General features: G+C 45.8%; 1 protein-coding gene across 2 annotated transcripts in view; it reads right to left on the bottom strand.

Moving 5' to 3' along the window:
- The window catches only part of LOC106586563 (cysteine-rich motor neuron 1 protein-like), a 48542-nt gene that overhangs the window by 3117 nt on the left and 20398 nt on the right, over positions 1 to 25027 (bottom strand). For both annotated transcript variants that reach the window (XM_014174117.3, XM_014174031.3), the window contains exons 5-14: positions 22361 to 22540; positions 19003 to 19206; positions 17303 to 17431; positions 16337 to 16490; positions 11608 to 11729; positions 10219 to 10437; positions 9470 to 9685; positions 1843 to 2064; positions 912 to 1037; positions 136 to 314 (exon numbers count right to left, since the gene is read on the bottom strand). In XM_014174117.3, coding sequence (XP_014029592.2) covers positions 136 to 314; positions 912 to 1037; positions 1843 to 2064; positions 9470 to 9685; positions 10219 to 10437; positions 11608 to 11729; positions 16337 to 16490; positions 17303 to 17431; positions 19003 to 19206; positions 22361 to 22540 — 1751 coding nt within the window. The remainder of the gene's footprint in view (positions 1 to 135; positions 315 to 911; positions 1038 to 1842; positions 2065 to 9469; positions 9686 to 10218; positions 10438 to 11607; positions 11730 to 16336; positions 16491 to 17302; positions 17432 to 19002; positions 19207 to 22360; positions 22541 to 25027) is intronic.

Below are 25027 nucleotides of genomic sequence, written 5' to 3'. Positions count from 1 at the left end.
TTGAATTGGTTCTATCGGGCAGAATCATGAGGCATTTCGGTGCTGGGTTGCAATTAATTTGTGAATAGTCTTTTTACGCAAGCTGTACGTACAGTACTGGGCCTAATGAGCGGCTTTACCCACAATGCCTCTCACCTTCTTGGGGGCGCTGTAGCACGACATCTGCACCCACTTTTTCTTCTTGTTAATGAGGACTGCCACAATGAGGAAGATGACGATGGCCAGGAGGAGACCGGCCAGTATCCAGGCAGCTGATTGGTAGATGAGAGCCATCTCAGTTTGACTGGGGATGTTCTCTCCCAGGCTGTTCCCATCTGCAGGGAAAATCAATATCAGCTCTCCCCCACAGACTGGACTACACATACTGCTGTCACACAGGCCAATATTTCCATTACATTATTCCCCTTCAAATCAATTTAAATGAAAAAGCAGCTCATGTCCTTCCTTAGTGTTTGGCGGTTTTCCCTGGCCAATACGTTAGATACAATCTCCAGAATAATGTCTGTCAGTGTGCATTTAGCTCATTTGTCAAAGCATTCCCATTGTCCCACAACTATGTAAACATCATCAACAGGCTGGCTGGGAAAGTGGACAATGATACCAAGTCACAGGTCTGAAGCAGTTGCTACCTATCAGTAACCTATCATTTAACCATCTCTGTGGGCCATAGGAGGAGTGAGTGAGGGAGAGAGAAATAGTGAAAGAGAGAAGGTGAGCTAGAGAGAAAGACAGACAGACAGACAGACAGACAGACAGACAGACAGACAGACAGACAGACAGACAGACAGACAGACAGACAGACAGAACGACAGACAGACAGACAGACAGACAGAACGACAGACAGACAGACAGACAGACAGACAGACAGACAGACAGACAGACAGACAGACAGACAGACAGACAGACAGTACCTGTAGCAGCAATGATAGGAGGCAAAGTGACAGTGGTGATCCAGACTGTATTGTCCACTGTGGTAGTAACCCTGGTCTTGGGGGCCTTGGTCGTCACCATCATTGGAACAGATGTTGTTGTCATTTCTGTAAACCAAAGAGGAAAATCACAAATAAGTCACAAAGCAACCCACGTACGTAATGTCAAACACAGTTGAGCTGAAAACAAATCCCACATCAATGTAACAGAAGGTTATGGTTGGGTGGAGTGACTGTAGATAAGGTGTGTTTACGGGATGTGTTCCCTAAGCTTCCATGACCTCCCTTTGTCAAGAGTCTTATGTAAAAGTGCTGTTTTCCACCAGCAAATAACCAAAACAAAGCTGAGATGAAACGGTTACAAATCAGAGGGAACAATGCATGCCTGTGCTGAGGTTTTCCTCTATAGGAAAAGCTGACATGGAGCTTTGCCTTCCTGTGCCGGCATTGAGAGTGGCGGGTCGGCTCAGCCGGAGACAGGAAACACGTGTGAATGTGCGGATGCTTGGGGAATGTTTTCACTCTGAGTGAGTTGTGTCACATGGAATGTTGCTGTGAGTAACGGTGTTTGCCCAAGCAGTGCCAGCGAAACAGGCACTCAGAACGCCACTCACACACGCTTGCTTTATTCTAACTAACCGAAAAAGTTTGAAAACTGTTCCTCCCTTCCTACAAGTTACACTGGGAATAATAATGTTCTCAATAACAAGCTGTACCTTGTCCCAAAGGAATAACTTGTTTTAATGCATACTTAATATGGGATTTTTCCACAGGACACAAATATACTACACACTAGAATTACAGTGGACAACATTAGAGAGGCTAACAAGGCAGTGTGCTCTCACCCATCTAAACATTCCCAGGAGTTTAGTTCCACGGACAGACTCACTCTCACACATACAAACTCACTTACCCAGACAGTGAGGGCAGCACTGGCCCTTGCGCAGGACGGGCACCCTGCAGTTAGCAGTTGGGCAGCGCTGGGAGAAACACTGAATGGTTCCATTGTTGCAGGTGCAGCTGGTGCAGGCATTGGTCTTCCAGGTGTCCCCAGCCAAACGCACGTCTCCCTCGCTGGAGATACAGTACTCCTGCTGACTGGTGCTCACCGGGAGCTGGGGACCCAGCTTGTCTTCTGTGGATGGAAGGATGGAGAGAGAGGCACACCAAGGCAGTATAACATGTTAATCCAGAGTGGTTATTAGGACTGTTCACCTGTGTTTGCAATAACATGGTTTTACTGTATGGTAAATACTAGCAGGAAGCTAGCTGATGACTAGGGACTATGGAACACATGGCTGCTGTGCTGAGCTGTGTCAGTTAACTCTCAGGTTTATCTCTGTGTCGCATAGCCATAGGCCCATAGATCAATGGCCTGTCTGTGACCAAAGCTTAGTTAGACTGTACACATCTCAACACTAATGTAAATCAAATCAAATGTTATTCATCACATGCTTCGTAAACAACAGGTGTAGACTAACAGTGAAATGCTTACTTACAGGCCCTTCACAACAATGCAGAGAGAAAGAAAATGGAGAAATAATAGAAAAGTAAAACACGTAATAATAGATACACAATGAGGAACGATAACTTGGCAATATACAAGAGGTTCCAGTACCGAGTCAATGTGCAGGGGTATGAGGTAATTGAGGTAGATATGTACATAGAACTAGGAATAAAAGTGACTAGGCAACAAGATAGATAATAAACAGTAGCAGCAGCCTATGTGTCAAAAATGTTTGTGCAAAAACGGTCAATGCAGATAGTTAAATAGTTAACCAAACAGCTACCCAGACTAACTATTTAGCAGTCTTATGGTTTGGGCGTAGAAGCTGTTCAGGGTCCTGTTGGTTCCAGACTTGGTGCATCGGTACTGCTTTCCGTGCGGTAACAGAGAGAACAGTCTTGGAATTGGGTGGCTGGAGTCTTTGAGAATGTTTTGTGCCTTCCTCAGAAAATGCCTGGTATAGAGGTCCTGGATGACAGGGAGCTCTGCCCCAGTGATGTACTGGGCCGTATACACTACCATCTGTAGCGTCTTGCGGTCTGATGCCAAGCAGTGGCCTTACTAGGGGGTGATGCAGCCAGTGGCCATACTAGGGGGTGATGCAGCCAGTTGCCATACTAGGGGGTGATGCAGCCAGTTAAGATGCTCTCACTGGTGCAGCTGTATAACTTTTTGAGGATCTGTGGGCAGCCAATTCTTTTCAGCCTCCTGCCACCCACGACTGTGTTGGTGTGTGTGGACGACGATAGATTTTAGTGATCTGGACACCGAGGAACTACAGCCCTGTCGATGTGAATCGGGGCGTGCTTGGCCCTCCATTTCATGTAGTCCATCATCAGCTCCTTTGTCTTGCTGACATTGAGGGAGAGGTTGTTGTCCTGGCACCACATGGCCAGGTCTCTGACCTCCTCCCTACAGGCTGTCACATCGTCGTTGTGGGTGAACAGGGAGTACTTGTGGGGCTAAGATTGCACCCCTGTGGGCCACTGTGTTAAGGGTCAGCGTGGCGGATGTGTTGTTGCCTACCCTCACCACCTGGGGGAGGCCCGTCTGAAAGTCCAGGATCCAGTTGCAGAGGGAGGTGTTCAGTCCCAAGGTCTTTAGCTTAGTGATGAGCTTGGAAGGCACTATGGTGTTGAACGCTGAGCTGTAGTCAATGAACAGCATTCTCACATAGGTGTTCCTCTTGTCCAGGTGGGAGAGGGCAGTGTGGAGTGCAATAGAGACTGTGCCATCTGTGGATCTATTGGGGCGGTATGCAAATTGGATTGAGTCCTGGGTGTCTGGGATGATGGTGTTGATGACCAGCCTTTCAAAGCATTTCATGGCTGCAGATGTGAGTGCTATGGGGCAATAGTCATTTAGACAGGTTACTTTGGATTTCTTGGGCACAGGGACTATGGTGGTCTGCTTGAAACATGTATGTATTACAGACTGGGTAAGGGAGAGGATGAAAATGTGAAAGAAGACACCAGCTGGTCAGCGCATTCTCTGAGTACGTGTCTTGGTAATCCGTCTGGTCCTGCGGCCTTGTGAATGTTAACCAGTTTAAAGGTCTTACATCGGCTACAGAGAGCGTAATCCGAAACTGCTGGTTCTTTCATGCAAGGTTCAGTGTTGCTTGGCTCGAAGCGAACATAGAAGGTATTTAGCTTGGGTAGCTCGCGGCTAGGTTTCCCTTTGTTATCTGGGATAGTTTTCAAGCACTACCACATCCAACGAGCGTCAGAGCTGACGTAGTATTCGGTCTTAGTCCTGTATTGACTCTGCTTATTTGATGGCTCGTCGGATGTCATAGCGGGATTTCATATTTCTTATAAAAAATTATCAATGGAAACGCCTGAGCTCATTTTTGAGTCTAATAGCCAAGGGTCTGAATACGGATGTAAATAAGTTATGTTTTTTATTTTTGAATACATTTGCAAAATAAAAATGAAACATTTTTTGCTTTTTCATTAAGAGGTATTGTGTGTAGATTGCTGAGAAAAAAAACTATATTTAATCCATTTTAGAATAAGGCTGTAATGTAACAAAATGTGGAAAAAGTCAAGGGGTCTGAATACTTTCCCAAAGTCACTGTATGCCACGCCTGTCATGTGGATGGATTATCTTGGCAAAGGAGAAATACTCACTAACAATGATTTAAACACATTTTTGCACAACATTTGAGAGAAATATACTTTTTGTGTGTACGAGAAATTTCTGTGATCTTTTATTTCAGCTCATGAAACATGGGACCAACACTTTACAAATTGTGTATATATTTTTGTTCAGTACAGTTATGGTCAGATTTGAAAAAATGGAGAGGGAGAGCTTTGTATGGGTTTCTCTGTGTGGAATAAAGGTGATCTAAAGATTTGTCACCTCTAGTTGCACAGATGACATGCTGGTAAAAATGAGGTAAGACCGATTTTCAAATGAAATTTTATTAATCACATGCACCGAATACAACAGGTGGACCTTACAGTGAAATGCTTACTTACAAGCCCATAACCAACAATGTAATTAAAAAAAATATGGATAAGAATAAGAAATAAAAGTAACAAGTAAATAAAGAGCAGCAGTAAAATAACAATAGCGAGACAATATACAGGGGGGTACCGGTACAGAGTCAATGTGCAGGGGCACCGGTTAGTTGAGGTAATATGTACATGTAGTTAGAGTTATTAAAGTGACTATGCATAGATGATAACAACAGAGAGTAGCCGCGGTGTAAAAGAGGGGGAGAGGAGGGGGGGTGCAAATAGTCTGGGTAGCCATTTGATGAGGTGTTCAGGAGTCTTATGGCTTGGGGGTAGAAGCTGTTTAGAAGCCTCTTGAAGCTAGACTTGGTGCTCCGGTACCACTTGCCGTGTGGTAGCAGAGAGAACAGTCTATGACTAGGGTGGCTGGAGTCTTTGACAAATTTTAGGGTCTTCCTCTGACACCGCCTGCTATTGAGGTCCTGGATTGCAGGAAGCTTGGCCCCAGTGATATACTGGGCTGTTCACACTACCCTCTGTAGTGCCTTGCGGTCGAAGGCTGAGCAGTTGCCATACCAGGCAGTGATGCAACCAGTCAGGATGCTCTCGATGGTGCAGCTGTAGAACCTTTTGAGGATCCATGCCAAATCTTTTCAGTCTCCTGAGGGGGAATAGGTTTTTCATGCCCTCTTCACGACGGTCTTGGTGTGCTTGGACAATGTTAGTTTGTTGGTGATGTGGACACCAAGGAACTTGAAGCTCTGAACCTGCTCCACTACAGCCCCGTCGATGAGAATGGGGGCGTGCTCGGCCCTCTTTTTCCTGTTGTTCACAATCATCTCCTTTGTCTTGATCACGTTAAGGGAGAGGTTGTTGTCCTGGCACCACATAGCCAGGTCTCTGACCTCCTCCCTACAGGCTGTCTCATCGTCGTCGTGCGCATCCACGCAGTCGTGGGTGAACAAGAGGGGACTGAGCACGCATCCCTGAGTGGCCCCTGGGTTGAGGATCAGCGTGGCGGATATGTTGTTACTGGGGGCGGCCAATCAGGAAGTCCAGGATCCAGTTGCAGTCAATGAATAGCATTCTCACACAGGTGTTCTTTTTGTCCAGGTGGGAAAGGGCCATGTGGAGTGCAATAGAGATTGCATCATCTGTGGATCTGTTGGGGCGGTATGCAAATTGGAGTGGGTCTAGGGTTTTTGGGATAATGGTGTTGATGTGAGCCATGACCAGCCTTTCAAATCCCTTCATGGCTACAGACGTGAGTGCTACGGGTCTGTAGTCATTTAGGCAGGTTACATTAGTGTTCTTGGGCATAGGGCATGGTGGTCTGCTTAAAACATGTTGGTATTACAGACTCGGACAGGGAGAGGTTGAAAATGTCAGTGAAGACACTTGCCAGTTGGTCAGCGCATGCTTGCAGTACACATCCTGGTAAACCGTCTGGCCCTGCGGCCTTGTGAATGTTGACCTGTTTAAAGGTCTTACTCACATCGCTGCGGAGAGCGTGATCACACAGTCTTCTGGAACAGCTGGTGCTCTCATGCATGTTTCAGTGTTATTTGCCTCGAAGCGAGCATAGAAGTAGTTTAGCTCGTCTGGTAGGCTTGTGTCACTGGGCAGCTCTCGGCTGTGCTTCCCTTTGTAGTCTGTAATGGTTTGCAAGCCCTGCCACATCTGACGAGCGTCAGAGCCGGTGTAGTACGATTTGATCTTAGTCCTGTATTGACGCTTTGCATGTTCGTCAGAGGGCATAGCAGGATTTCTTATAGGCTTCCGGGTTAGAGTCCCGCTCCTTGAAAGCGGCAGCTCTACCCTTTAGCTCAGTGCGGATGTTGCCTGTAATCCATGGCTTCTGGTTGGGGTATGTACATACGGTCACTGTGGGGACGACGTCATCGATGCACTTATTGATGAAGCCAATGACTGATGTGGTGTACTCCCCAATGCCATTGGAGGAATCCCAGAACATATTCCAGTCCTGGAGCGTAGCATCTGCTGCATCTGACCACTTTTTTATTGATCAAGTCACTGCTGCTTCCTGCTTTCATTTTTGCTTGTAAGCAGGAATCAGGAGGATAGAATTATGGTTAGATTTGCCAAATGGAGGGCGAGTTTTGTACGCGTCTCTGTGTGTGGAGTAAAGGTGGTCCAGAGTTTTTTTTCCCTCTGGTTGCACATTTAACATGCTGATAGAAATTAGGTAAAATGGATTTAAGTTTCCCTGCATTAAAGTCCCCAGCTACTAGGAGCCGCCTCTGGGGGAGCGTTTCCTTGTTAGCTTATGGCAGAATACAGCTCATTCAATACAGTCTTAGTGCCAGCCTCAGTCTGTGCTGGTATGTAAACAGCTACAAAAAATACAGATGAAAACTCTCTAGGTAGATAGTGTGGTCTACAGCTTATCATGAGATACTCTACCTCGGGCGAGCAATAGCTCGAGACTTCCTTAGATATGGTCCACCAGCTGTTATTTACAAAAATACATAGTCTGCCGCCCCTTGTTTTACCAGACGCCGCTGTTCTATCCTGCTGGTACAGCATATAACCAGCCAGCTGTATGTTGATAGTGTCGTCGTTCAGCCACGACTCCGTGAAGCATAAGATATTACAGTTTTGATTGTCCCGTAGGTAGTTTAATTTTCCGTGTAGGTCATCTATTTTATTTTCCAAAGATTCCATTCTGCTAGCAAAAGTGCAAGGAAGTGGGGGGGTTTATTCGATCGCCTACGAATTCTCAGAAGGCAGCCCGCCCTTTGCCCCTTTTTCTCCGCCTTCTCTACACGCAAATCATGGGGATCTGGGCCTGTTCCCAGGAGAGCAGTATATCATTCACGTCGGGCTCGTCAGACTCGTTAAAGGAAAAAAAGGATTTTGCCAGTCCGTGGGGAGTTCTAATGTCCAGAAGTTATTTTCGGTCATAACAGATGGTAGCGGCAACATTATGTACAAAATAAGTTTAAAAAATAGGTTACAAACAACGCAAAGAAACAAACAAAAAAAACACAATTGGTCGGGGACACGTAAAACGTCAGCCTTCTTCTCCGGCGCCATCTCATTTATTTTCCTGCATTAAAATCACCAGCCACTAGGAGTGCCGACTCTGGATTAGTATTTTTTTGTTTGTTTATGGCCCTATACAGCTCGTGAGTGCCGTCTCAGTGGCAGCATCGTTTGGTCGTGGTTAATAAACGGCTGCGAAAAATATTGATGAAAACTCTCTTGGAAAATACTATGGTCTCGTTCTCTTCCAAGTCTTTGGGATTGGGGGCTGGTCCAGGGTGAGCAGTATGTCCAGTGCCGCCAACTTGTTGAAGTCGAAATCTTCATCCAAATCAACGTTAGTGATCGTTTTCTGATGTTCAGAAGCTCTTTACGGTCATAGATAATGATGGTGTAAACATTATACAAAAGAATCCCACTCAAAATAGCCTGTGAAACGGCAACTATCCATTCCAGCGCCATTCTTACTCTTCCATGATGTACACATATATCAAGGGGCCTGTCATTGCAATGTGTATTATTCCCACATTTCTCATTGACAGAACCATACATATATCAAAGGCTGCCTCTTTCAATCTGATTTTGTGGTGGGAGATGTGGTGATAACGCAACAAGCCGAGCCTTCCCAAGGAGGCTCTGTGGGTTTCAGGGGCTTTCATGCATTTCTGATTTGTGAGGCTCTTGCTTGGGGGGCTGGAGGGAGGAGTGAGGGGCGGGGGGAGGTGGTGGTGGGGGAAGGTGGTGATGGGGCGGGTGGAGGGGGAGGAGTGAGGGGCGGGGGGAGGAGCGAGGGGTGGAGGGCGGTGGTGGTGGGGGAGGAGTGAGGGGCGGGGAAGATGGTGGTCGGGGGGACAGTGGCCTACTTGGTCCAACTCTATTCTTCTCAGCAGCTGGTGAGGTCACATGACCTGAATAGGGTTGCAAAATTCTGGGAACCTTCAATAAATTGCCTGGTTTTCAAGAAATCCTGGTTGGAGGATTCTGGAATTTCCCTCTTGATTCCGGAATCTTCCAAATGGGATTTCTGGAAAACCAGGGAATTTATTGAAAGTGCCTGGAATTTTGCAACCCTAGACCTGACCAGGAGAAACTAGTTATAGGCTATAACTAGGGCCTAGAGTTTTTCCTAGTCATATCACATTGCCATGAAAAATCCTGTTCTTGGAAACAGACAGGCTTGTCCCCATGTGTTCCTTTCTGGAGGATATATCACCATGTAAAGCAAGCCGGTTTGGTCTGGTTTCTTTACTAGCTTGTGTGTACTGACATTAAACTGTGGGACAGATTGCAACATGCACCAAGACAAGGCAAGACCCTCAATCCACCACCACATGCTGCTGATAATGGCTCCAGATCAAATTTATCCCACTCTATACTGATCACAAACTGACATCGCTTCTGGAGTCATTCCTGGATGTAAGTGCTTTTGATATTATCTGAAATTGCTCTTGTCAAGGCTAATACGATGATAGAGTTCTACATTTACAGAGAAGAAAGTGGCTTAGTACTAGAGGGTTCCTAGTAAAGCAGCCTATGACAGATGCGGAGGATGTAAGGTACTTTACCTGGGCAGACATGGCAACAGGTGTCCTTGTTCCTGGTTGGGGCCTGACACACAGCAGGGGGACACACTTCAGTATCGCACAGGACGCGGCCCTTCCTGCAGGTGCAGCGTGTACACTCATCCAGGTTCCAGGTCTCTCCCTCCACATAGAGTTTCCCCCCAGGGGCTCGACACACCACCAGGTCCATGCCCTCTGGCTGACCACTGCCTGACTCATCTGGACAGACAACACACAGGTTATGAAAGGCAGATAACAGTAACACAACAACACATGAAAGACTACAAAGAATAAGGTTCACATCTTACTAGAACTAAGCTTGGTAGTTACACAACAATTTGTGTTCGGACATACTTTCCTCTAGTCCAGTACAACAGTACAGATAAAACAACTGACTGCGATAGGGTTTATATCTGTAAGGAGTTAGTCTGTTGTCTCCTGACAAACTGTGTTGAGCTACTGAAAGTTGTAGACATTCTTTCACTTATAAATATTTGAACAGTCCACTGAGTCACTCCCCTATAAATATCCCCAGTGACTCCGAGGGGTGTGGATGAAAAGGCGTGGGAGTGTAACTGTGTATCAGTGTGTGTTGCTCCTTACACAAACACAAAGTGTGAGTGTTCATGGAGCCTGAGACCTGACTGATGGGGCAGTAAGTGGACTGAGCTCTGGGGTGTGATCTCCTATGGGGCTGTGAACTGCCAGATGTGTGTGTGTTGATACACTAGGCGGCTCCAGACAAGACGTACCTTCACAAGTGGGACAGCACTGGTCAGGCCTGACCACGGGGTTGGGACAACTGGGCACAGAGCAGGATATGAGCACACACATCTCTCTCCCAGCAAGGCAGTAGCAGTCTCGGCAGCCGTCGTGCCAGCTCTCGCCCTCCTCATAGCGGTGCCCGTTGGAGGTCAGGCAGTAGCTGGGCATGGGGGCGGGGGCAGTGGTGCTTGGCAGGTGGTCACTCTCTTGAAAAAAAAACATGAACACAGACAGATGTTAGGCAGGGAGGGAGACTGGTGACTTGAACCTGTGAGAAACCGTCAACAGGGATGTTTCAGGACATGACAAACGCAGAAGTGAATTCAAAGTGGAAATGTCATTAAGAATAACTATTTACAATGGATAGTAAAGCTATCCAATGTTATTGTGTTGGGTCCATTAGAGGCTAACGAGAAGGCTCTGCTAACCATCCCTGGTTCCTCTCAGCTCCACCTTCACCAAACACCATTATGTGCTCTTCCTTTTAAAGTCGCTTTATTTCCCAATAATCCATTTACAGTTACAACACAAATAAATCAACTTTCATCATTTCCCTCAAGTTTTTGGGACCTGACCCAAAACTGAGGTCCTCTGTTTCTGTTGAGAGATAGGTTGAGGTTATAAAACCCCACATCTGCCAATAACTGGCCCCCAAGTGGGATATAAACCCAGTGTGGCTGTTAAGTCTGGAGAGAACAGTGTTTTTGATAGAACGTTGTATTTCAGTGAATCACATCATGTTTCCACATCCAGGGCAGATGTTATTGTGTCTCTTCTCTCTCAACACACTGTTATACAAAGGGAAAAAGGTACACTTCACAAAAAAGTTTCCTATCCATAAATATTTTAACAGTCCACTGAGTAACTGATCTAACAGTCTCAAAATAAGATAAACATGATTGGGTGCCACTGCACCGGCATCTTGCTGAGCAAGAAACCCCAAATACATTCCAAGCTAAAATATTTATAATATTACTGGAAAAATTAAATAAACACATAAAAAAGTATAAATAAGCCGTCCAAACTTTTTTAAACTTGTGTGGTTGGTGAATCTAATCAGACATGCACACACAGGCCTCAGCGGGAGCTAAGTAAAACACAAGAGTCAAAACATCCATTCATAACAGGCTTCACAGCAGATCAGCTAATGGTTCCAGCAAATCAAATCTGCTACATAGTGGGAGAAAGTCAACACACACACGGTCACACACGGTCACGCACGCACGCACACACACACTCGCGCGCACACGCACACACACACACGCACACGCACACTACTGTTGTTGTTATTGAACTGAAGTCGTGTGACCGGCTGACCCAGACAGATGAATATTGATGCGGACCAGATGAGACAGACAGATAGATGAGAATCATACCTTTGCACATGCAGATGGAGCAGCCCTTCCTGTTCTGCCGGTAGCCATTGCTGCATTTCTTGTCACAGGTGAAGGGGGGACACTTGACACAGCGACACATCTCACAGCCGTGCTTATTCCTCCTGTGGGATAGATAGAGCACACATATGTCTATCAGATATGTAATGAGGGAAGGAACAAAAAGAATGCTATTTTACATCTCAAATGGGGCATATTAAACTCATATTTGAATGAAAGCTCAATAGCCAGTGGTCTTGTGAGTGGTCTGGTGGAGTACTGCCATGGAACCAGATGGTCAGGTCTGGTATAATAGACATATGGTTCTGTTTTCACCCTGCTATATTAGCTGGCTTTGAAGAGGCCTGATAAAAGCAGCACCCTGGAACACGTGAGAGCCCCATGGTGCACGGCACACACACCATACCAATGCTAGAGTCTAGGGCACTGGGTTTAAAGCAAATTCAGATGCCGTCCATTTGATTCAACCTATTCAGATGGCTACTATATTGCTACCAAATGCGAGGTCCAGAGCAGGGCCAGATGATATTAATGCAGCCAGGTTGATTAAGGATCGTAGAGACTGAAGGGCTCTGCTCTCCATTGACTATGAGCTCATCATGGTTGATTTGATGACAAACAGATTTGTAAACGGAATAGACACAGGGATGAAATAGTACCAGAGGAAAAACAAACCCGGAAGAGTTTGAGAGACGATCTACGCGGCTACTGAAATTAAACTAAACCCCCACTGATTGGCCAAAAGCTAAGGAGGATACACGCAGAGAGAAAACAAACCATAGATGAGTTAGGAACGGACACAGAGCATGTGACCTAGTTGGATCCATATATAGAGGTCATAAAACATAGATGAGCAGCAGGATGAGAAATGCTGATCCAGATGGGTTCATCTATTACAACTCCAGTCTCTCTGTCTCGTTCTCTGTGTGTGTCTCATTCTCTCTGTCTCCCATACTCTCTTTTTCTGGAACCTGTAACCCATAAGACCTTTTTCATTTAAACATGGATTCCATTAGGTTGGATTAATTACACTATTAGTCTCTATAGGCCACATAAATAAAACAGGAAATTAACCCAAATCAAATGTTATTTGTCACATGCTTTGTAAACAACAAGTGTGGACTAACAGTGAAATGCTTACTTACAGGCCCTTCCCAACAATGCAGAGAGAAAGAAAATAGAGAAATATTAGAAAAGTAAAACACGTAATAATAAATACACAATGAGTAACGATAACTTGGCTATACACGTGGTCCCAGTATCGAGTCGATGAGCAGGGGTGCGAGGTAACTGAGGTAGATATATACATATAACTAGGAATAAAGTGACAGATAGTAAATAGTAGCAGCAGCTTGTTTGATGAATCAGAAAAGTTAGTGCACGCAGGGTCAATGCAGATATTCCGCTAGCTATTGGGCAGTGATGTAAAGTAACTAAGTAAAAATACTTTGAAGTACTACTTAAGTATGTTTTTTGGATATCTGTACTTTACTATCTATAATTTTGACAGCTTTTACTCCACTACATTCCTAAAGAACATATGTACTTTTTACTCCCATCCATTCCCCCTGACTCACAAAAGTACTCGTTACATTTCTATTGCTCAGGCAGGAAAGCAACATGGGGTGGCAGGTAGCCTAGTGGTTAGAGCGTTGGGCCACTAACCGAAAGGTTGCTGGATTGAATCCCTGAGCTGACAAGGTAAGAATCTGTCGTTCTTCCCCGGGCAGTTAACCCACTGTTCCGTCAGATGCTGTGGATGTCATTTATGGCAGCCCCCCGCACCTCTCTAATTCAGAGGGGTTGGGTTAAATGAGGAAGCCCCCCGCACCTCTCTGATTCAGAGGGGTTGGGTTAAATGAGGAAGCCCCCCACACCTCTCTAATTTAGAGGGGTTGGGTTAAATGAGGAAGCCCCCCGCACCTCTCTAATTCAGAGGGGTTGGGTTAAATGAGGAAGCCCCCCACACCTCTCTAATTCAGATGGGTTGGGTTAAATGAGGAAGCCCCCCGCACCTCTCTAATTCAGAGGGGTTGGGATAAATGAGGCAGCCCACCGCACCTCTCTAATTCAGAGGGGTTGGGTTAAATGAGGAAGCCCCCCCCACACCTCTCTAATTCAGAGGGGTTGGGTTAAATGAGGAAGCCCCCCCACACCTCTCTAATTCAGAGGGGTTGGGTTAAATGAGGAAGCCCCCCACACCTCTCTAATTCAGAGGGGTTGGGATAAATGAGGCAGCCCACCGCACCTCTCTAATTCAGAGGGGTTGGGTTAAATGAGGAAGCCCCCCTCACCTCTCTAATTCAGAGGGGTTGGGTTAAATGCAGTAGATACATTTCAGTTGTGCAACTGACTAGGTTTCCCCCTTTCCCAATATTGTCCAATTCATGCACCTATCAATATGATGTGTTGTCATCCCTACTGCCTCTGATGTGACGGACTCACAAATGCTGTGTTTGCAAAGAATTTCTGAGTGTTGGAGTCTGTCCTTGGCTATCTATACATTTTTAAAACAAGAAAATCGTGACGTCTGGTTTGCTTAATATAAGGAATTTCATATGAGTATTTACTTTTACTTTTTACTTTTACTGAAGTATGACAGTTGAGCACTTTTTACACCACTGTTATTTGGTTAATTATTTAATTAACCATTTTTCAGTCTTATGGCTTGGGAGTAGAAGCTGTTCAGGGTCCTGTTGGTTCCAGACTTGGTGTATCGGTACCACTTGCAGTGTGGTAGCAGAGAGAACAGTCCATGACTTGGGTGGCTGGAGTCTTTTACAATTTTTAGAGCCTTCCTCTGACACCACCTGGTATAGAGATCCTGGATGGCAGGGAGTTCGGCCCCAGTGATGTACTTGGCCATAAGCACTACCCTCTGTAGCGCCTGGCAGTCAGATGCCAAACAGTTACCATACCAAGTGGTGATGCAGCCAGTCAAGATGCTTCCAATGGTGCAGCTGTAGAACTTTTTGAAGATCTTGACTTTTCAGCCTCTGAGTGGTGTTGCCGTGCCCACTACACCACTATGTTGGTGTGTTTGGACCATGAAAGATCCTTAGTGATGTGGACACTGAGGAACTTGAAGCTCTCTACGCGCTCTACTACAGTCCCCAGAGGCAGTCGGAGACAGAGCCGTGCCACTAGCAGCGGTCACATCTCTACTGATTCAGCAGTAACGACAGTATGGAGAGGCCAGGCTGAGCTTTGAGCTGGCTGGGCCCTCAGTGTACAAACACAGAGACAGAGAGTCTGGCCATCTTGGTAACTGGGCTTTGTTTAAAGGTGGTGTGTGGAATTTCGTGCACAGAGCTGGGCTCTGGGGCTGGGACTGCTGGCTCTGCACAAATTCCAGCATGCTGGGCAACAGGAGAATTTCGTGCACGTCCTATCAGGTCCGATGATGATTTAGACCCATTGAGGAGGGGAAACGCTTTAAGTCCCCCTTTGTGTCCTGCCCGAAGGCGCTCAACTATGCCAAATGTCAATGTAAACACACCTTTAGGGCTCTGACCCACTCTGACAGCCCACTGCTCACTGCTTACATGATGTCCCCCTCTACCCTATGGAGATAAGAGAACTGGACTGTTCATACATAGCAAGGATAGTGTTTGAGGTTTATTTTAACCATGTTTCAGTCGCTACGCAACAAATGATATAGTTGAGTTCTCTGTAGAGGTTAGAAATGCAGCCAATTTATACAAAGCCGTCTCTGTGCCACCTCTTTGTGTCTTCTCACTAGTCCATTATAGGAGCACCACTCTGCTAGAAGATTGATGCATTGCTTGGCTCATCGAGGATTCAGACTTCTGAAGCCGGCCCTGAACTGGTGCTTATGAATGCTTCCTGCTCCTCTTCCCCCTCGGGGGGACTCTCTGCTGGTATCCTGTGCAGACATATCAGGCCCATCTTGAGCGGAGGCTCCAGAGAGCATGGTTCAGATACCAGAAGAATCCCACTGTATACACTTCATAGAGGCCGCTTTAGTGCGGATGTGTTTTTGATCGTTGTTTTGAGACGGAAAGATGATTTCTGAAATGAAAGTGTGGGGGAGCGGGGTAGAGGGGCTGAAGCACCGGACACTGCACTGGTCTCACAGAGATACAGATTGGCCCCTGATTGGCCCTGATTGACCCTTTAGATGTGAGCAGGTGGAGAGAAGGTGAGGCTGCCAGGTGTGTAACAATATACTTCCTCTCAGCCCAGTGAGACCTGGCACTGCACCCTGCCAACTACTCCACCTGGAGAATGATGATGTTGTCTGTACACACTGACCTACAGTCATGTTTTTACAGAGTCTGATAGTCCTGTCAGCCAAGATACAGCGCTTGTGTTCCATTGCCAGAGCCAAAGATTTCACAGTGTGAGTAGTAGTGCACTTGTCAAATAACCAAAATCAAAATAAAAGCGTTTACACAGTTGAAGTCTACATCATTACAAAATACACGACTGAACAAAACAAACAATGAGAGGAGGAGGCCTATTTATAACTACATAGTAGAAACATAGTGTGTTTTTCCAGCTAACGAGAGTCCGGATTGTATGTTAGGGCCCATGTCAATAATAAACCAGACAAATCACCATTACTTCAGGCTTTGGCCTTCAGTCGTAACCAATGGGGCTGTAACAGCCTTTGATCAGTGTGGAAACTAAGGGGTGAATAATGAGCAGTGCTTAACTTGAAGATGTGGAGACCATTCAGAGGACTTACACATATCCGTAGGGACAGGTCTTGCTGCAGGTCAGGGGTCGGCACCTGGGCATTGGAGAGCTGCACTCACACACCTCACAGCCAAAGTTATCCTTCTCGTATCCCATGGGGCATTGCAGGGAGCAATATGTCCCCAGGTCAGGGCAGGATTCATCTGAAACAGTTCACATGGAGGTCATCTTACCATCAACACCATGTTAGTTTGCATTAGGGTTTTTCATTTGAGAATTCCTACAACTTAAAACGGCAAAATACTACACAGCCATGGAAACACATGAGATGCAACAGATATTTCTTAGTGTGTGTGCTTATGTTTGTGTTATGGAGATAACGTGCCAGGGAATCGTCATTTTAAGCAAGTTACAGTATGTGTGTGTTTACGGTATGTGTGTGTTTACAGTATGTGTGTGTTTACAGTATGTGTGTGTTTACGGTATGTGTGTGTTTACAGTGTGTGTGTTTACATTGTGTGTGTGTGTGTTTACATTGTGTGTGTGCGTTTACAGTGTGTGTGTGTTTACGGTGTGTGTGTTTACAGTTTTTGTGTGTTTACAGTGTGTGTGTGTGTTTACAGTGTGTGTGTGTTTACAGTATGTGTGTGTTTACAGTGTGTGTGTGTTTACAGTGTGTGTGTGTGTGTTTACAGTGTGTGTGTGTTTACAGTGTGGGTGTGTTTACGGTATGTGTGTGTTTACAGTGTGTGTGTGTTTACAGTATGTGTGTGTTTACAGTATGTGTGTGTTTACGGTGTGTGTGTGTGTTTACAGTGTGTGTGTGTTTACGGAATGTGTGTGTTTACAGTGTGTGTGTGTTTACAGTATGTGTGTGTTTACGGTGTGTGTGTGTGTTTACAGTGTGTGTGTGTTTACGGAATGTGTGTGTTTACAGTGTGTGTGTGTTTACAGTGTGTCTGTGTTTGTGTTTGTGTATCCGGGTTTAACCCTTTACATCCAGTATGAGACTCACGGTTGAGGCACTGGCAGAGCAGGCAGCCGTTGTTGTCCTGCTGGAAGCCGTAGGGGCAGTCTTTCCCTGATCGAGAGCAGTTCTCCAGACGAGGACACAGCATGGGGCTCACTGTCTCATATGAAGGCTCTGTGAGATAGAACAGTAGGTTATGAACTTCTTATGATGCTGCTATAACTCTCTATGACATGCCATACTATACTTGACACTATGAAGCCTATAACACTCACAGACAGGTCATACTATTCTCAAATGAGGCTTTTATGAGAGTTCAGAATAAAGAAACATACATTTAGACACGCAATGTTACACATCTATCTCCATGCCAATAGAAATAGTTCAGTGTTCACGTTGCTCCCATCAGAGAGTGCTGTGATAAGAGATAAACGCAGGCCCATTACAGCAGATACTGTAGGTGCTCTCTATCAAAGGGCTCTGATGAATGAGCACCTCACATGTTGTCTAAATGACCTGGAGTGCAGGAGCACACCTTGCCTTGGTTCTCTCCCCTAACAGAGGATGCAATATGTGGGAGTCTGGTGTGTCAGAGGCTGGTGCTGGACAGACACAGAGGGCTTCTGGCCCTGGTCAGGGCCTCATCCTCACTGGAGCCGGTCAGCGATGAGGTGTTCTGCTGGCCTGGGTCACACATGTACGAGCCATAACCAGGGGATGTTAAGGTGGGGGTCTGGGTGGGAGCACCCCCATTTTCTTGCCACGTTCAGTGGGAGGAGCACCAAACAAGCTGTAACTAATTATGCTCACAAAAAAACAGTGATCCACTGCAATTAAGCAGCCTTAAGCCCTCAGTCTAAGCTGCACCTCATGCAGGTGGGTCTCATTTTGCAGGCTGGACCAATAAAAATAACAAAGGAGCCTGCAGCTGAAGAATGCTGTGCGGCCTCCCCTTTAATGAGCCACCAACATGGCCTCCACATAGCTGCAGGGGGGAGAGACTATCCTACAGTTCTGTTCCACCAGTCAGGTTCTGAGCTCAAAGCGACTGTATTGTAAAACACAACTGAATTGTAGCTTGGCCCAACGAAGTAGGAATTGTTCCATTTACAGATGAAGACGTCTGTTGGCGGACGTACATTGATTTGTTGCACATCTGATACAGAACATCGACATTTGAGGGGGTTGCGTTAATGGCGGTGTTTTCCTGAAAATCAGCTGCCGAGTTGTAAGTTGTTTATGACAGCAGTTTTGACAGATACACTGCGTTGGCTAAATGAAGAGCTCAATGGAATGACAATTTATGGTGCCCCTGATCCTTAAACATCAGAAACATTGAAGTTGTTGTGCTTTCAAATATGTTATTAGATTAAATACTGAGTATACATTATATTATACAGTCTTTACTGCCCTATTAGGCTAGATGAAAGGAACATTCAATCTTCCATTAAAACCTATGGTATGTCAATTGCTTGCACATGCAATATTAAGCTTCTGGAGAAGTGCAACGTCAGATATTTCCTTATGAGGAAATTGCTTGCTTTTGACAATAAGGGGTATGTCTAGAACATGCTAAAATTGGACTTGTTCCTTGCTATTTTCAAACTTAAATCTCTAACTACTTCAATGCTGTATGTGATTAGGTACAGTATGATCATACATTTATGAAGCAAGTGTGTGTGTGTGTGTGTGTGTGCGTGTGTGTGTGCGTCTGTGTGTGTGTGTCTCGCTCTCTCGCTCCGTACCCTCGCAGAAGGGGCAGCATTCTCCCGGGATCTTGACTGGGTTCTGGCAGCTCTGTTTGCAGGCCATGGCGGTACAGTGAGGATCTCCATCCACACACTGACAGAAGGTGCAGTCATCCTCCTTCCACTGCTCCTCGTGGCCACGCAGCTTGTTGTTCACCCAGCAGCTGGCCTCCGTGCTGTCCATAGACAGGAGCTCCACATCTGGACACACAGAGAGGGAGACACAGATAGAGGCTGGGATCAGAAGGGGAGACGTGCGGGAACTATACTGTGCTGTTTGGTATACCATCCTTACTTGTAAATGCTGTGTGGTACATATGCTGTATGACACACAACATTAGGAATGTTTTGCCCTCAGAACAGCCTCAATTCGTCGGGGCATGGACTCTACAAAGTGTTGAAAGCATTGAGCATGAAAAACCCAGCAGAGTTGCAGTTCTTGACACAAACCGGTACACCTGGCACCTACTACCATACCCCATTCATAGGCACTTAAATGTAGTCTTGCCCATTCACCCTCTGAATGGCACATATACACAATCCATGTCTCAATTGTCCCAAGGTTTAAAAATCCTTCTTTAGCCTGTCTCCTCCTTCATTTACACTGATTGAAGTGGATTTAACAAGTGACATTCATAAGGGATCATAGCTTTCACCTGGATTCACCTGGTCAGTCTGTCATTAAAAGAGCAGGTGTTCTTAATGTTTTGTATACTCATTGTATGTACATATCCACGTAATTTAGTTAACAAAGTACTGGGTGGAATCAGAGGTGTGGGAAGCAGGATATTGCTGGAGGAACCAGGAGAAACTGGCCGCCACCAAGACCGGTGGAAGAACACTCCAAAGTTCTTTAGGAGTCAGAGAGGATGTAAAGAAACTGTACAGGGATCTAATGTACATACAGTGTTGGTCTAATGTATAATGTACATATAGTGCAGGTCTAATGTATAATGTACGTAATTAGAGCTAGATGGAAGAACATGGGATCGGAGCATTTCATATTGGAGCGAGATGAGTTAATTAAAAGCAAGACAGACATATCTAATTTCCTGTCTCTGCAGTGTCCAGTCATTCCCTTTAAGAGGAGTTACCCTCAGCCATGTGCATGTCACACAGATCCAGTTTCACCAGCGCCCCCGAAGGCCAAAGACCAGTTCAGGGTTCACCGTCAAAAATTTCACTCCAAGGCAAGAAATCCCATTAAGAGCATTTCATGCATAACATGCGGTTTTGCCCATTTGTTTGAAGTCTAGGAACAGCAACATAATAAAGCCAACTGTTTAAGAGGCAAACCAGAAAACACATTGTGTTTAGAATTCTGGGAACCTGTTCTGATGACTTAAGAGTTTAAATAACCATAATTGTTTTTTGTTTAACTGTTTATTGGTAACAGAGGCAGGCCATTACCACAGCAGCAGTGTGAGGTGGAATTGGTTAGGTGGTCTGAGGGTTGTGTGTGTGTGTGTGTGTGTGTGTGTGTGTGTGTGTGTGTGTGTGTGTGTGTGTGTGTGTGCGTGCGTGCGTGCGTGCGTGCGTGCGTGTGTGTGTGGTGAAGAAGGGCGGTATCCCTAAGGCCAATGTCCTATTTGCCAGATTTGATTCCAGCAGAGATTTGGCTGCTGTGATTCCTCCATCTGGGTGTGATTACCACGAATATGAAGCAGTTCTGCGTTCCTCTCTATCTATCCCTCTATCTATCCCTTTCTTTCTCTTTCTATCAATCTCTCACACTATCAATAGTGAGCCTAAAAATACACATTGTATTGCACTCACACACAAGCCTTCAAGCACTTTTAGGGTTTTATGTGACTTGATCAGCCTACGAAAAGGATTAGAACAGGTATGCAGCTGTGCCTTGTAAATGAGACAGCTATCAGGTACAGAACCGGAGGTTCCTCTTAATAACGACCATGAATCAGGTGCTACCCCCAGCTTACCACAATAACCCTGACTATAGCCTCCTCAATGACTGGAGCTTTGGCCAAGCAGGGGTACAAGATGAAAGCATTCCCCACCATCTCAGGGGCTGAACATTCCAGGTGTACCTCCGACCCTGTCTCCCTCCCTCTCATGTGTCTGATCAATTACAAAAACACAGGCAGACAAATCTGGCCACCACCATCACCATTATACACTGAACAAAAACATAAACGCAACATGTAAAGTGTTGTTTCATGAGCTGATATAAAAGATCCCAGACATTTTCCATACGCACTAAAAGCTTATTTCATTAAAATGCTTATTTACATTTGTTTAAATCCCTGTTAGTAAACATTTCTTCTTTGCCAAGATAATCCATCCACCTGACAGGTGTGGCATATCAAAAAGCTGCTTAAACAGCATGATCGTTACACAGGTGCACCTTGTGCTGGGGACAATAAAAGGCAACTCTAAAATGTGCAGTTTTGTCACACAACACTAAATGTCACAGATGTCTCAAGTTTTGAAAGAGCGTGCAATTGGCATGCTAACTGCAGGAATGTCCACCAGAGCTGTTGCCAGATAATTGAATGTTCATTTCTCTACCATAAGCTGTCTTCAACATCGTTTTAGAGAATTTGTAAGTACGTCCAACTGGCCTCACAACCGCAAACCACGTTTACCCACCCCAGCCCAGGACCTCCACATCCGGCTTATTCACCTGCTGGATCGTCTGAGACAGCTGATGAAACTGTGGGATTGCACAACTGAAGAATTTTGTCCTCATCAGGGTCTTGACCTGACTGCAGTTCAACGTCGTAACCGACTTCAGAGAGCAAATGCTCGCCTTCGATGGCCACTGGCACGCTGGAGAAATGTGCTCTTCCTGGATGAATCCAGATTTCAACTGTACCGGGCAGATGGCAGACAGCGTGTATGGTGTTGTGTGGGTGAGCGCTTTGCTGATGTCAACGTTGTGAACAGAGTGCCTCATGGTAGCGGTGAGGTTATGGTATGGGCATAATTGCATTTTATCGTTGGCAATTTGAATGCACAGAGATACCGTGACGAGATCCTGAGGCCCATTGTAGTGCCATTGTAGTGCTTCACATACAGTCCTTGTATGTGAAGCATGTTAATAACTCATGAGTCGAGCTGGATGTAAACGGAAGCGATTAGGGTAAGGCCATTGTATGGCGTGTTGGGTGCCCTGGGAGAGTGTACTAAAGCCTTATGTGCTCGATACGTCTGCCACCCTGCTTCCCTAGTGTCTCCCCTGCCAGTCTGGCCACAATCAACACTAATCACAAACGGCCTCCCTGACTGTGTCAGCTCACCTCCACAAATCCAGTCGTGTCAAACAAAACCTCACTTATGTATAAAACATCTCTATCTGTTATAGATACTGTTGTTTAACTTTGGATGTGTGTACCTATGCATACGGGGCAGCATTCTCCCTCCGGGATGTAGAAGTTCTCACAGTCGAGTTCGGCACATTCTGCTTTGGAGCAGAAGGATATCCCTCCTCGGCACTGGCAGAGCCAGCACGGGTCCATACGGTACACCTCCTCCTCTGAAAACTCCTTCCCGTTGTGGACACACTTGGGAGAAACTGGGAAAAGTGGAAGAGGAAACAGATGCTGTCAACCTGAACGATATGTAGGGCTCTTGATAGCTAACATACGCTAACGGCTGGCTCATTCATCCCCCCTCCTCTCCCCTGTAACTATTCCCCAGGTCGTTGCTGTAAATGAGAATGTGTTCTCAGTCAACTTACCTGGTAAAATAAGGGTTAAATAAATAAATAAAATAAATGAACATACTATGCTAAACCATCCCATTTGGTATGTATAAAATACATTATCCACCCCGGGACAGAATGAGTTTGTTGCTTCTGTATCCGTGTACAGAATGAGTTTGTTGCTTCTGTAACCGTGTATTAACTCAGAAGCAATAATTACAGTGTAGCTAGCTGTGGATGGAATGAGCAGTGTGTTGTGGTAAAGTCGTGTGGAGCTAGGCACTTGGGCCGAGAGCCCTGGGCACTGGGCTCCAACAGCATTAGACAATGAAGCCAGCACCATTAGGTGGAATTCAGCAGAGATTTGTGAAGTCTTGGTGGAGACAGCACTCGCGGCGTATCTCAGCTCAGCTCATCCCAGTGCTGGGTAAAAGAAAACAGCAGCAGACTGTGCTGGTACAGTGTGGTCTGGAGAGCTGGGATGCAGACAGCAGACAGGCCCAGTAAAGCCAGCGTAAGTACCGGAAACCTCAGCTGTCTGTCTCCAAATGCCGGCTCATAGATCAATGACTACCGTACGGATCATTAGAGACCCATAACAAGCCCCGAGCAGCCGCCTTGCAGACACAACTGTCCGCTCACTGCACGCGATGCTCCTGGAATACTCCGGGAGAGAGAGAGAGTGTGTGTGTGTGTGTGTGTGCGTGCATGCGAGCGAGCGAGTGAGAGGTGAAGTACAAGCCCATTCTCTATTTAGTATTTAGTTTATTAAAGTTCCATCATTTACATTTCCATAATTTCATTAAAATGGATTCTGTATTATTGCCAAATAAACAAGAGGGGATGTTGACACTGACAATGCCTATGACTCAGGGTCTTGAAAGACCACATTAACTTCTCATCAAAACCATGACGATTTAGCTACTGCAGGAAAGTGATTATGTAAACAAGTCATGGTCATGGTTTGATATGCCATGGAGGGGAAGGAGGGGTAAATAACTGCCCAGATGCTAACAGATGTAGCTAACCCCACTAACGTTTCCATCTGTATACCATACCCTGGTAGAGCACTGCTCTGACCCCTCGCCTCTCTCCTTGCCCTCTGGACCAGCCCTGCACTCTAATACAAAGCAGGTGGGCCAACTGAGTTGAAAGTAAAGCAGGGATTTGTTCCCTCCCTCCCTCCCTCCCTCCCTCCCTCCCTGCCTGCCTGCCTGCCTGCCTGCCTGCCTGCCTGCCTGCCTGCCTGCGTGCATTGCGTGCAGCATAATCTAAGAGAGAAAATACAATAAGCACTTTGCCAGGCAAAAATGTAAATGCATGGAAAAAATAGGAAGTCAAATGGCAGGATGTTCACGTGATTTCCACAATATTTGTTAATGGTAATCCCTAAAACAAACTTGAGGCTGGGACACTAAATTCCATTCATTCTTTCTGATTCCCAGTCCTATCCTAATTGAGGATGTGATAGTGGTTGGGGCTGAATGTGCCATAAAACCAGTGGATCAACTTTCACTGGGGACATGGGGGACATTCTGAAATTGCATTTTTGTCCCACCCCAGTTTTATCATTAGAATGTGATACAAAACGAGGCAACGGTGTGCTTTAGGACCATGCGGACGCCTCCGAGCGTTGGGTAGGCGGTTTGGACTGATTATCCGACTGGATTAAACTTTTTTTTTTTAAATGTCCTCCCCACTTCTAAAACCAATGTTGCGCCCCTGCATGAAACCCTGACTTTGGCCCACCCTAAAACATTCATTACATCCGACATTGTGTGACCGTCTCTTCCAGCAAACAAAAATGTAAAACCAAATTATAAACAAAAAATCTGAGGGAATTGCCTCAATGGAGCAGAAAGGTCTCAGCATATTAATTCTGATGAATCCAATTTCCTCCCATATAATGCACATCAAGACTTCTACCATGCATTCTTGATTAAAATTGCCAGACACTTCGTGTGGTTGTAGAGCTTGATTCAAGTTCACAGCTTTAATGTTCTTGGAAAGCAAGTACCATACTAGTCTACATCAAGCTGTGGTTAAACCTAAATGCTACACGTGATAAAGTCCATACTGTTTGCTCATGGAAGGGCTGATAAACAGTAGGCTGCTGTTAACACAGTCGTTTGGAACCATCTGTAATATCAGATGACATCAGGTCAGGAAGGCCATGCCAGCTCCTGCCCAGCCACCCAGACCCATTCTTCAGCCAGAGCTGGAAACGTCTCGTCAAACATGGCCAAAACACACAGGTCAGACCCATTGTCATAGTACTCTGTACACTGACCCTGACCAAATACCCACCAAAAGCCAACCTCTGGTCTGTAAAAACATTTGTTCAATGCCTTAGGTCAC

The sequence above is a fragment of the Salmo salar genome, chromosome 01 (genome assembly GCF_965601325.2).
Source record: "Salmo salar chromosome 01, fSalSal1, whole genome shotgun sequence".
NCBI lineage: Eukaryota > Metazoa > Chordata > Actinopteri > Salmoniformes > Salmonidae > Salmo > Salmo salar.
Note: the sequence above shows the minus strand (reverse complement) of the source record. Positions and strands in the feature narration are given on the sequence as shown.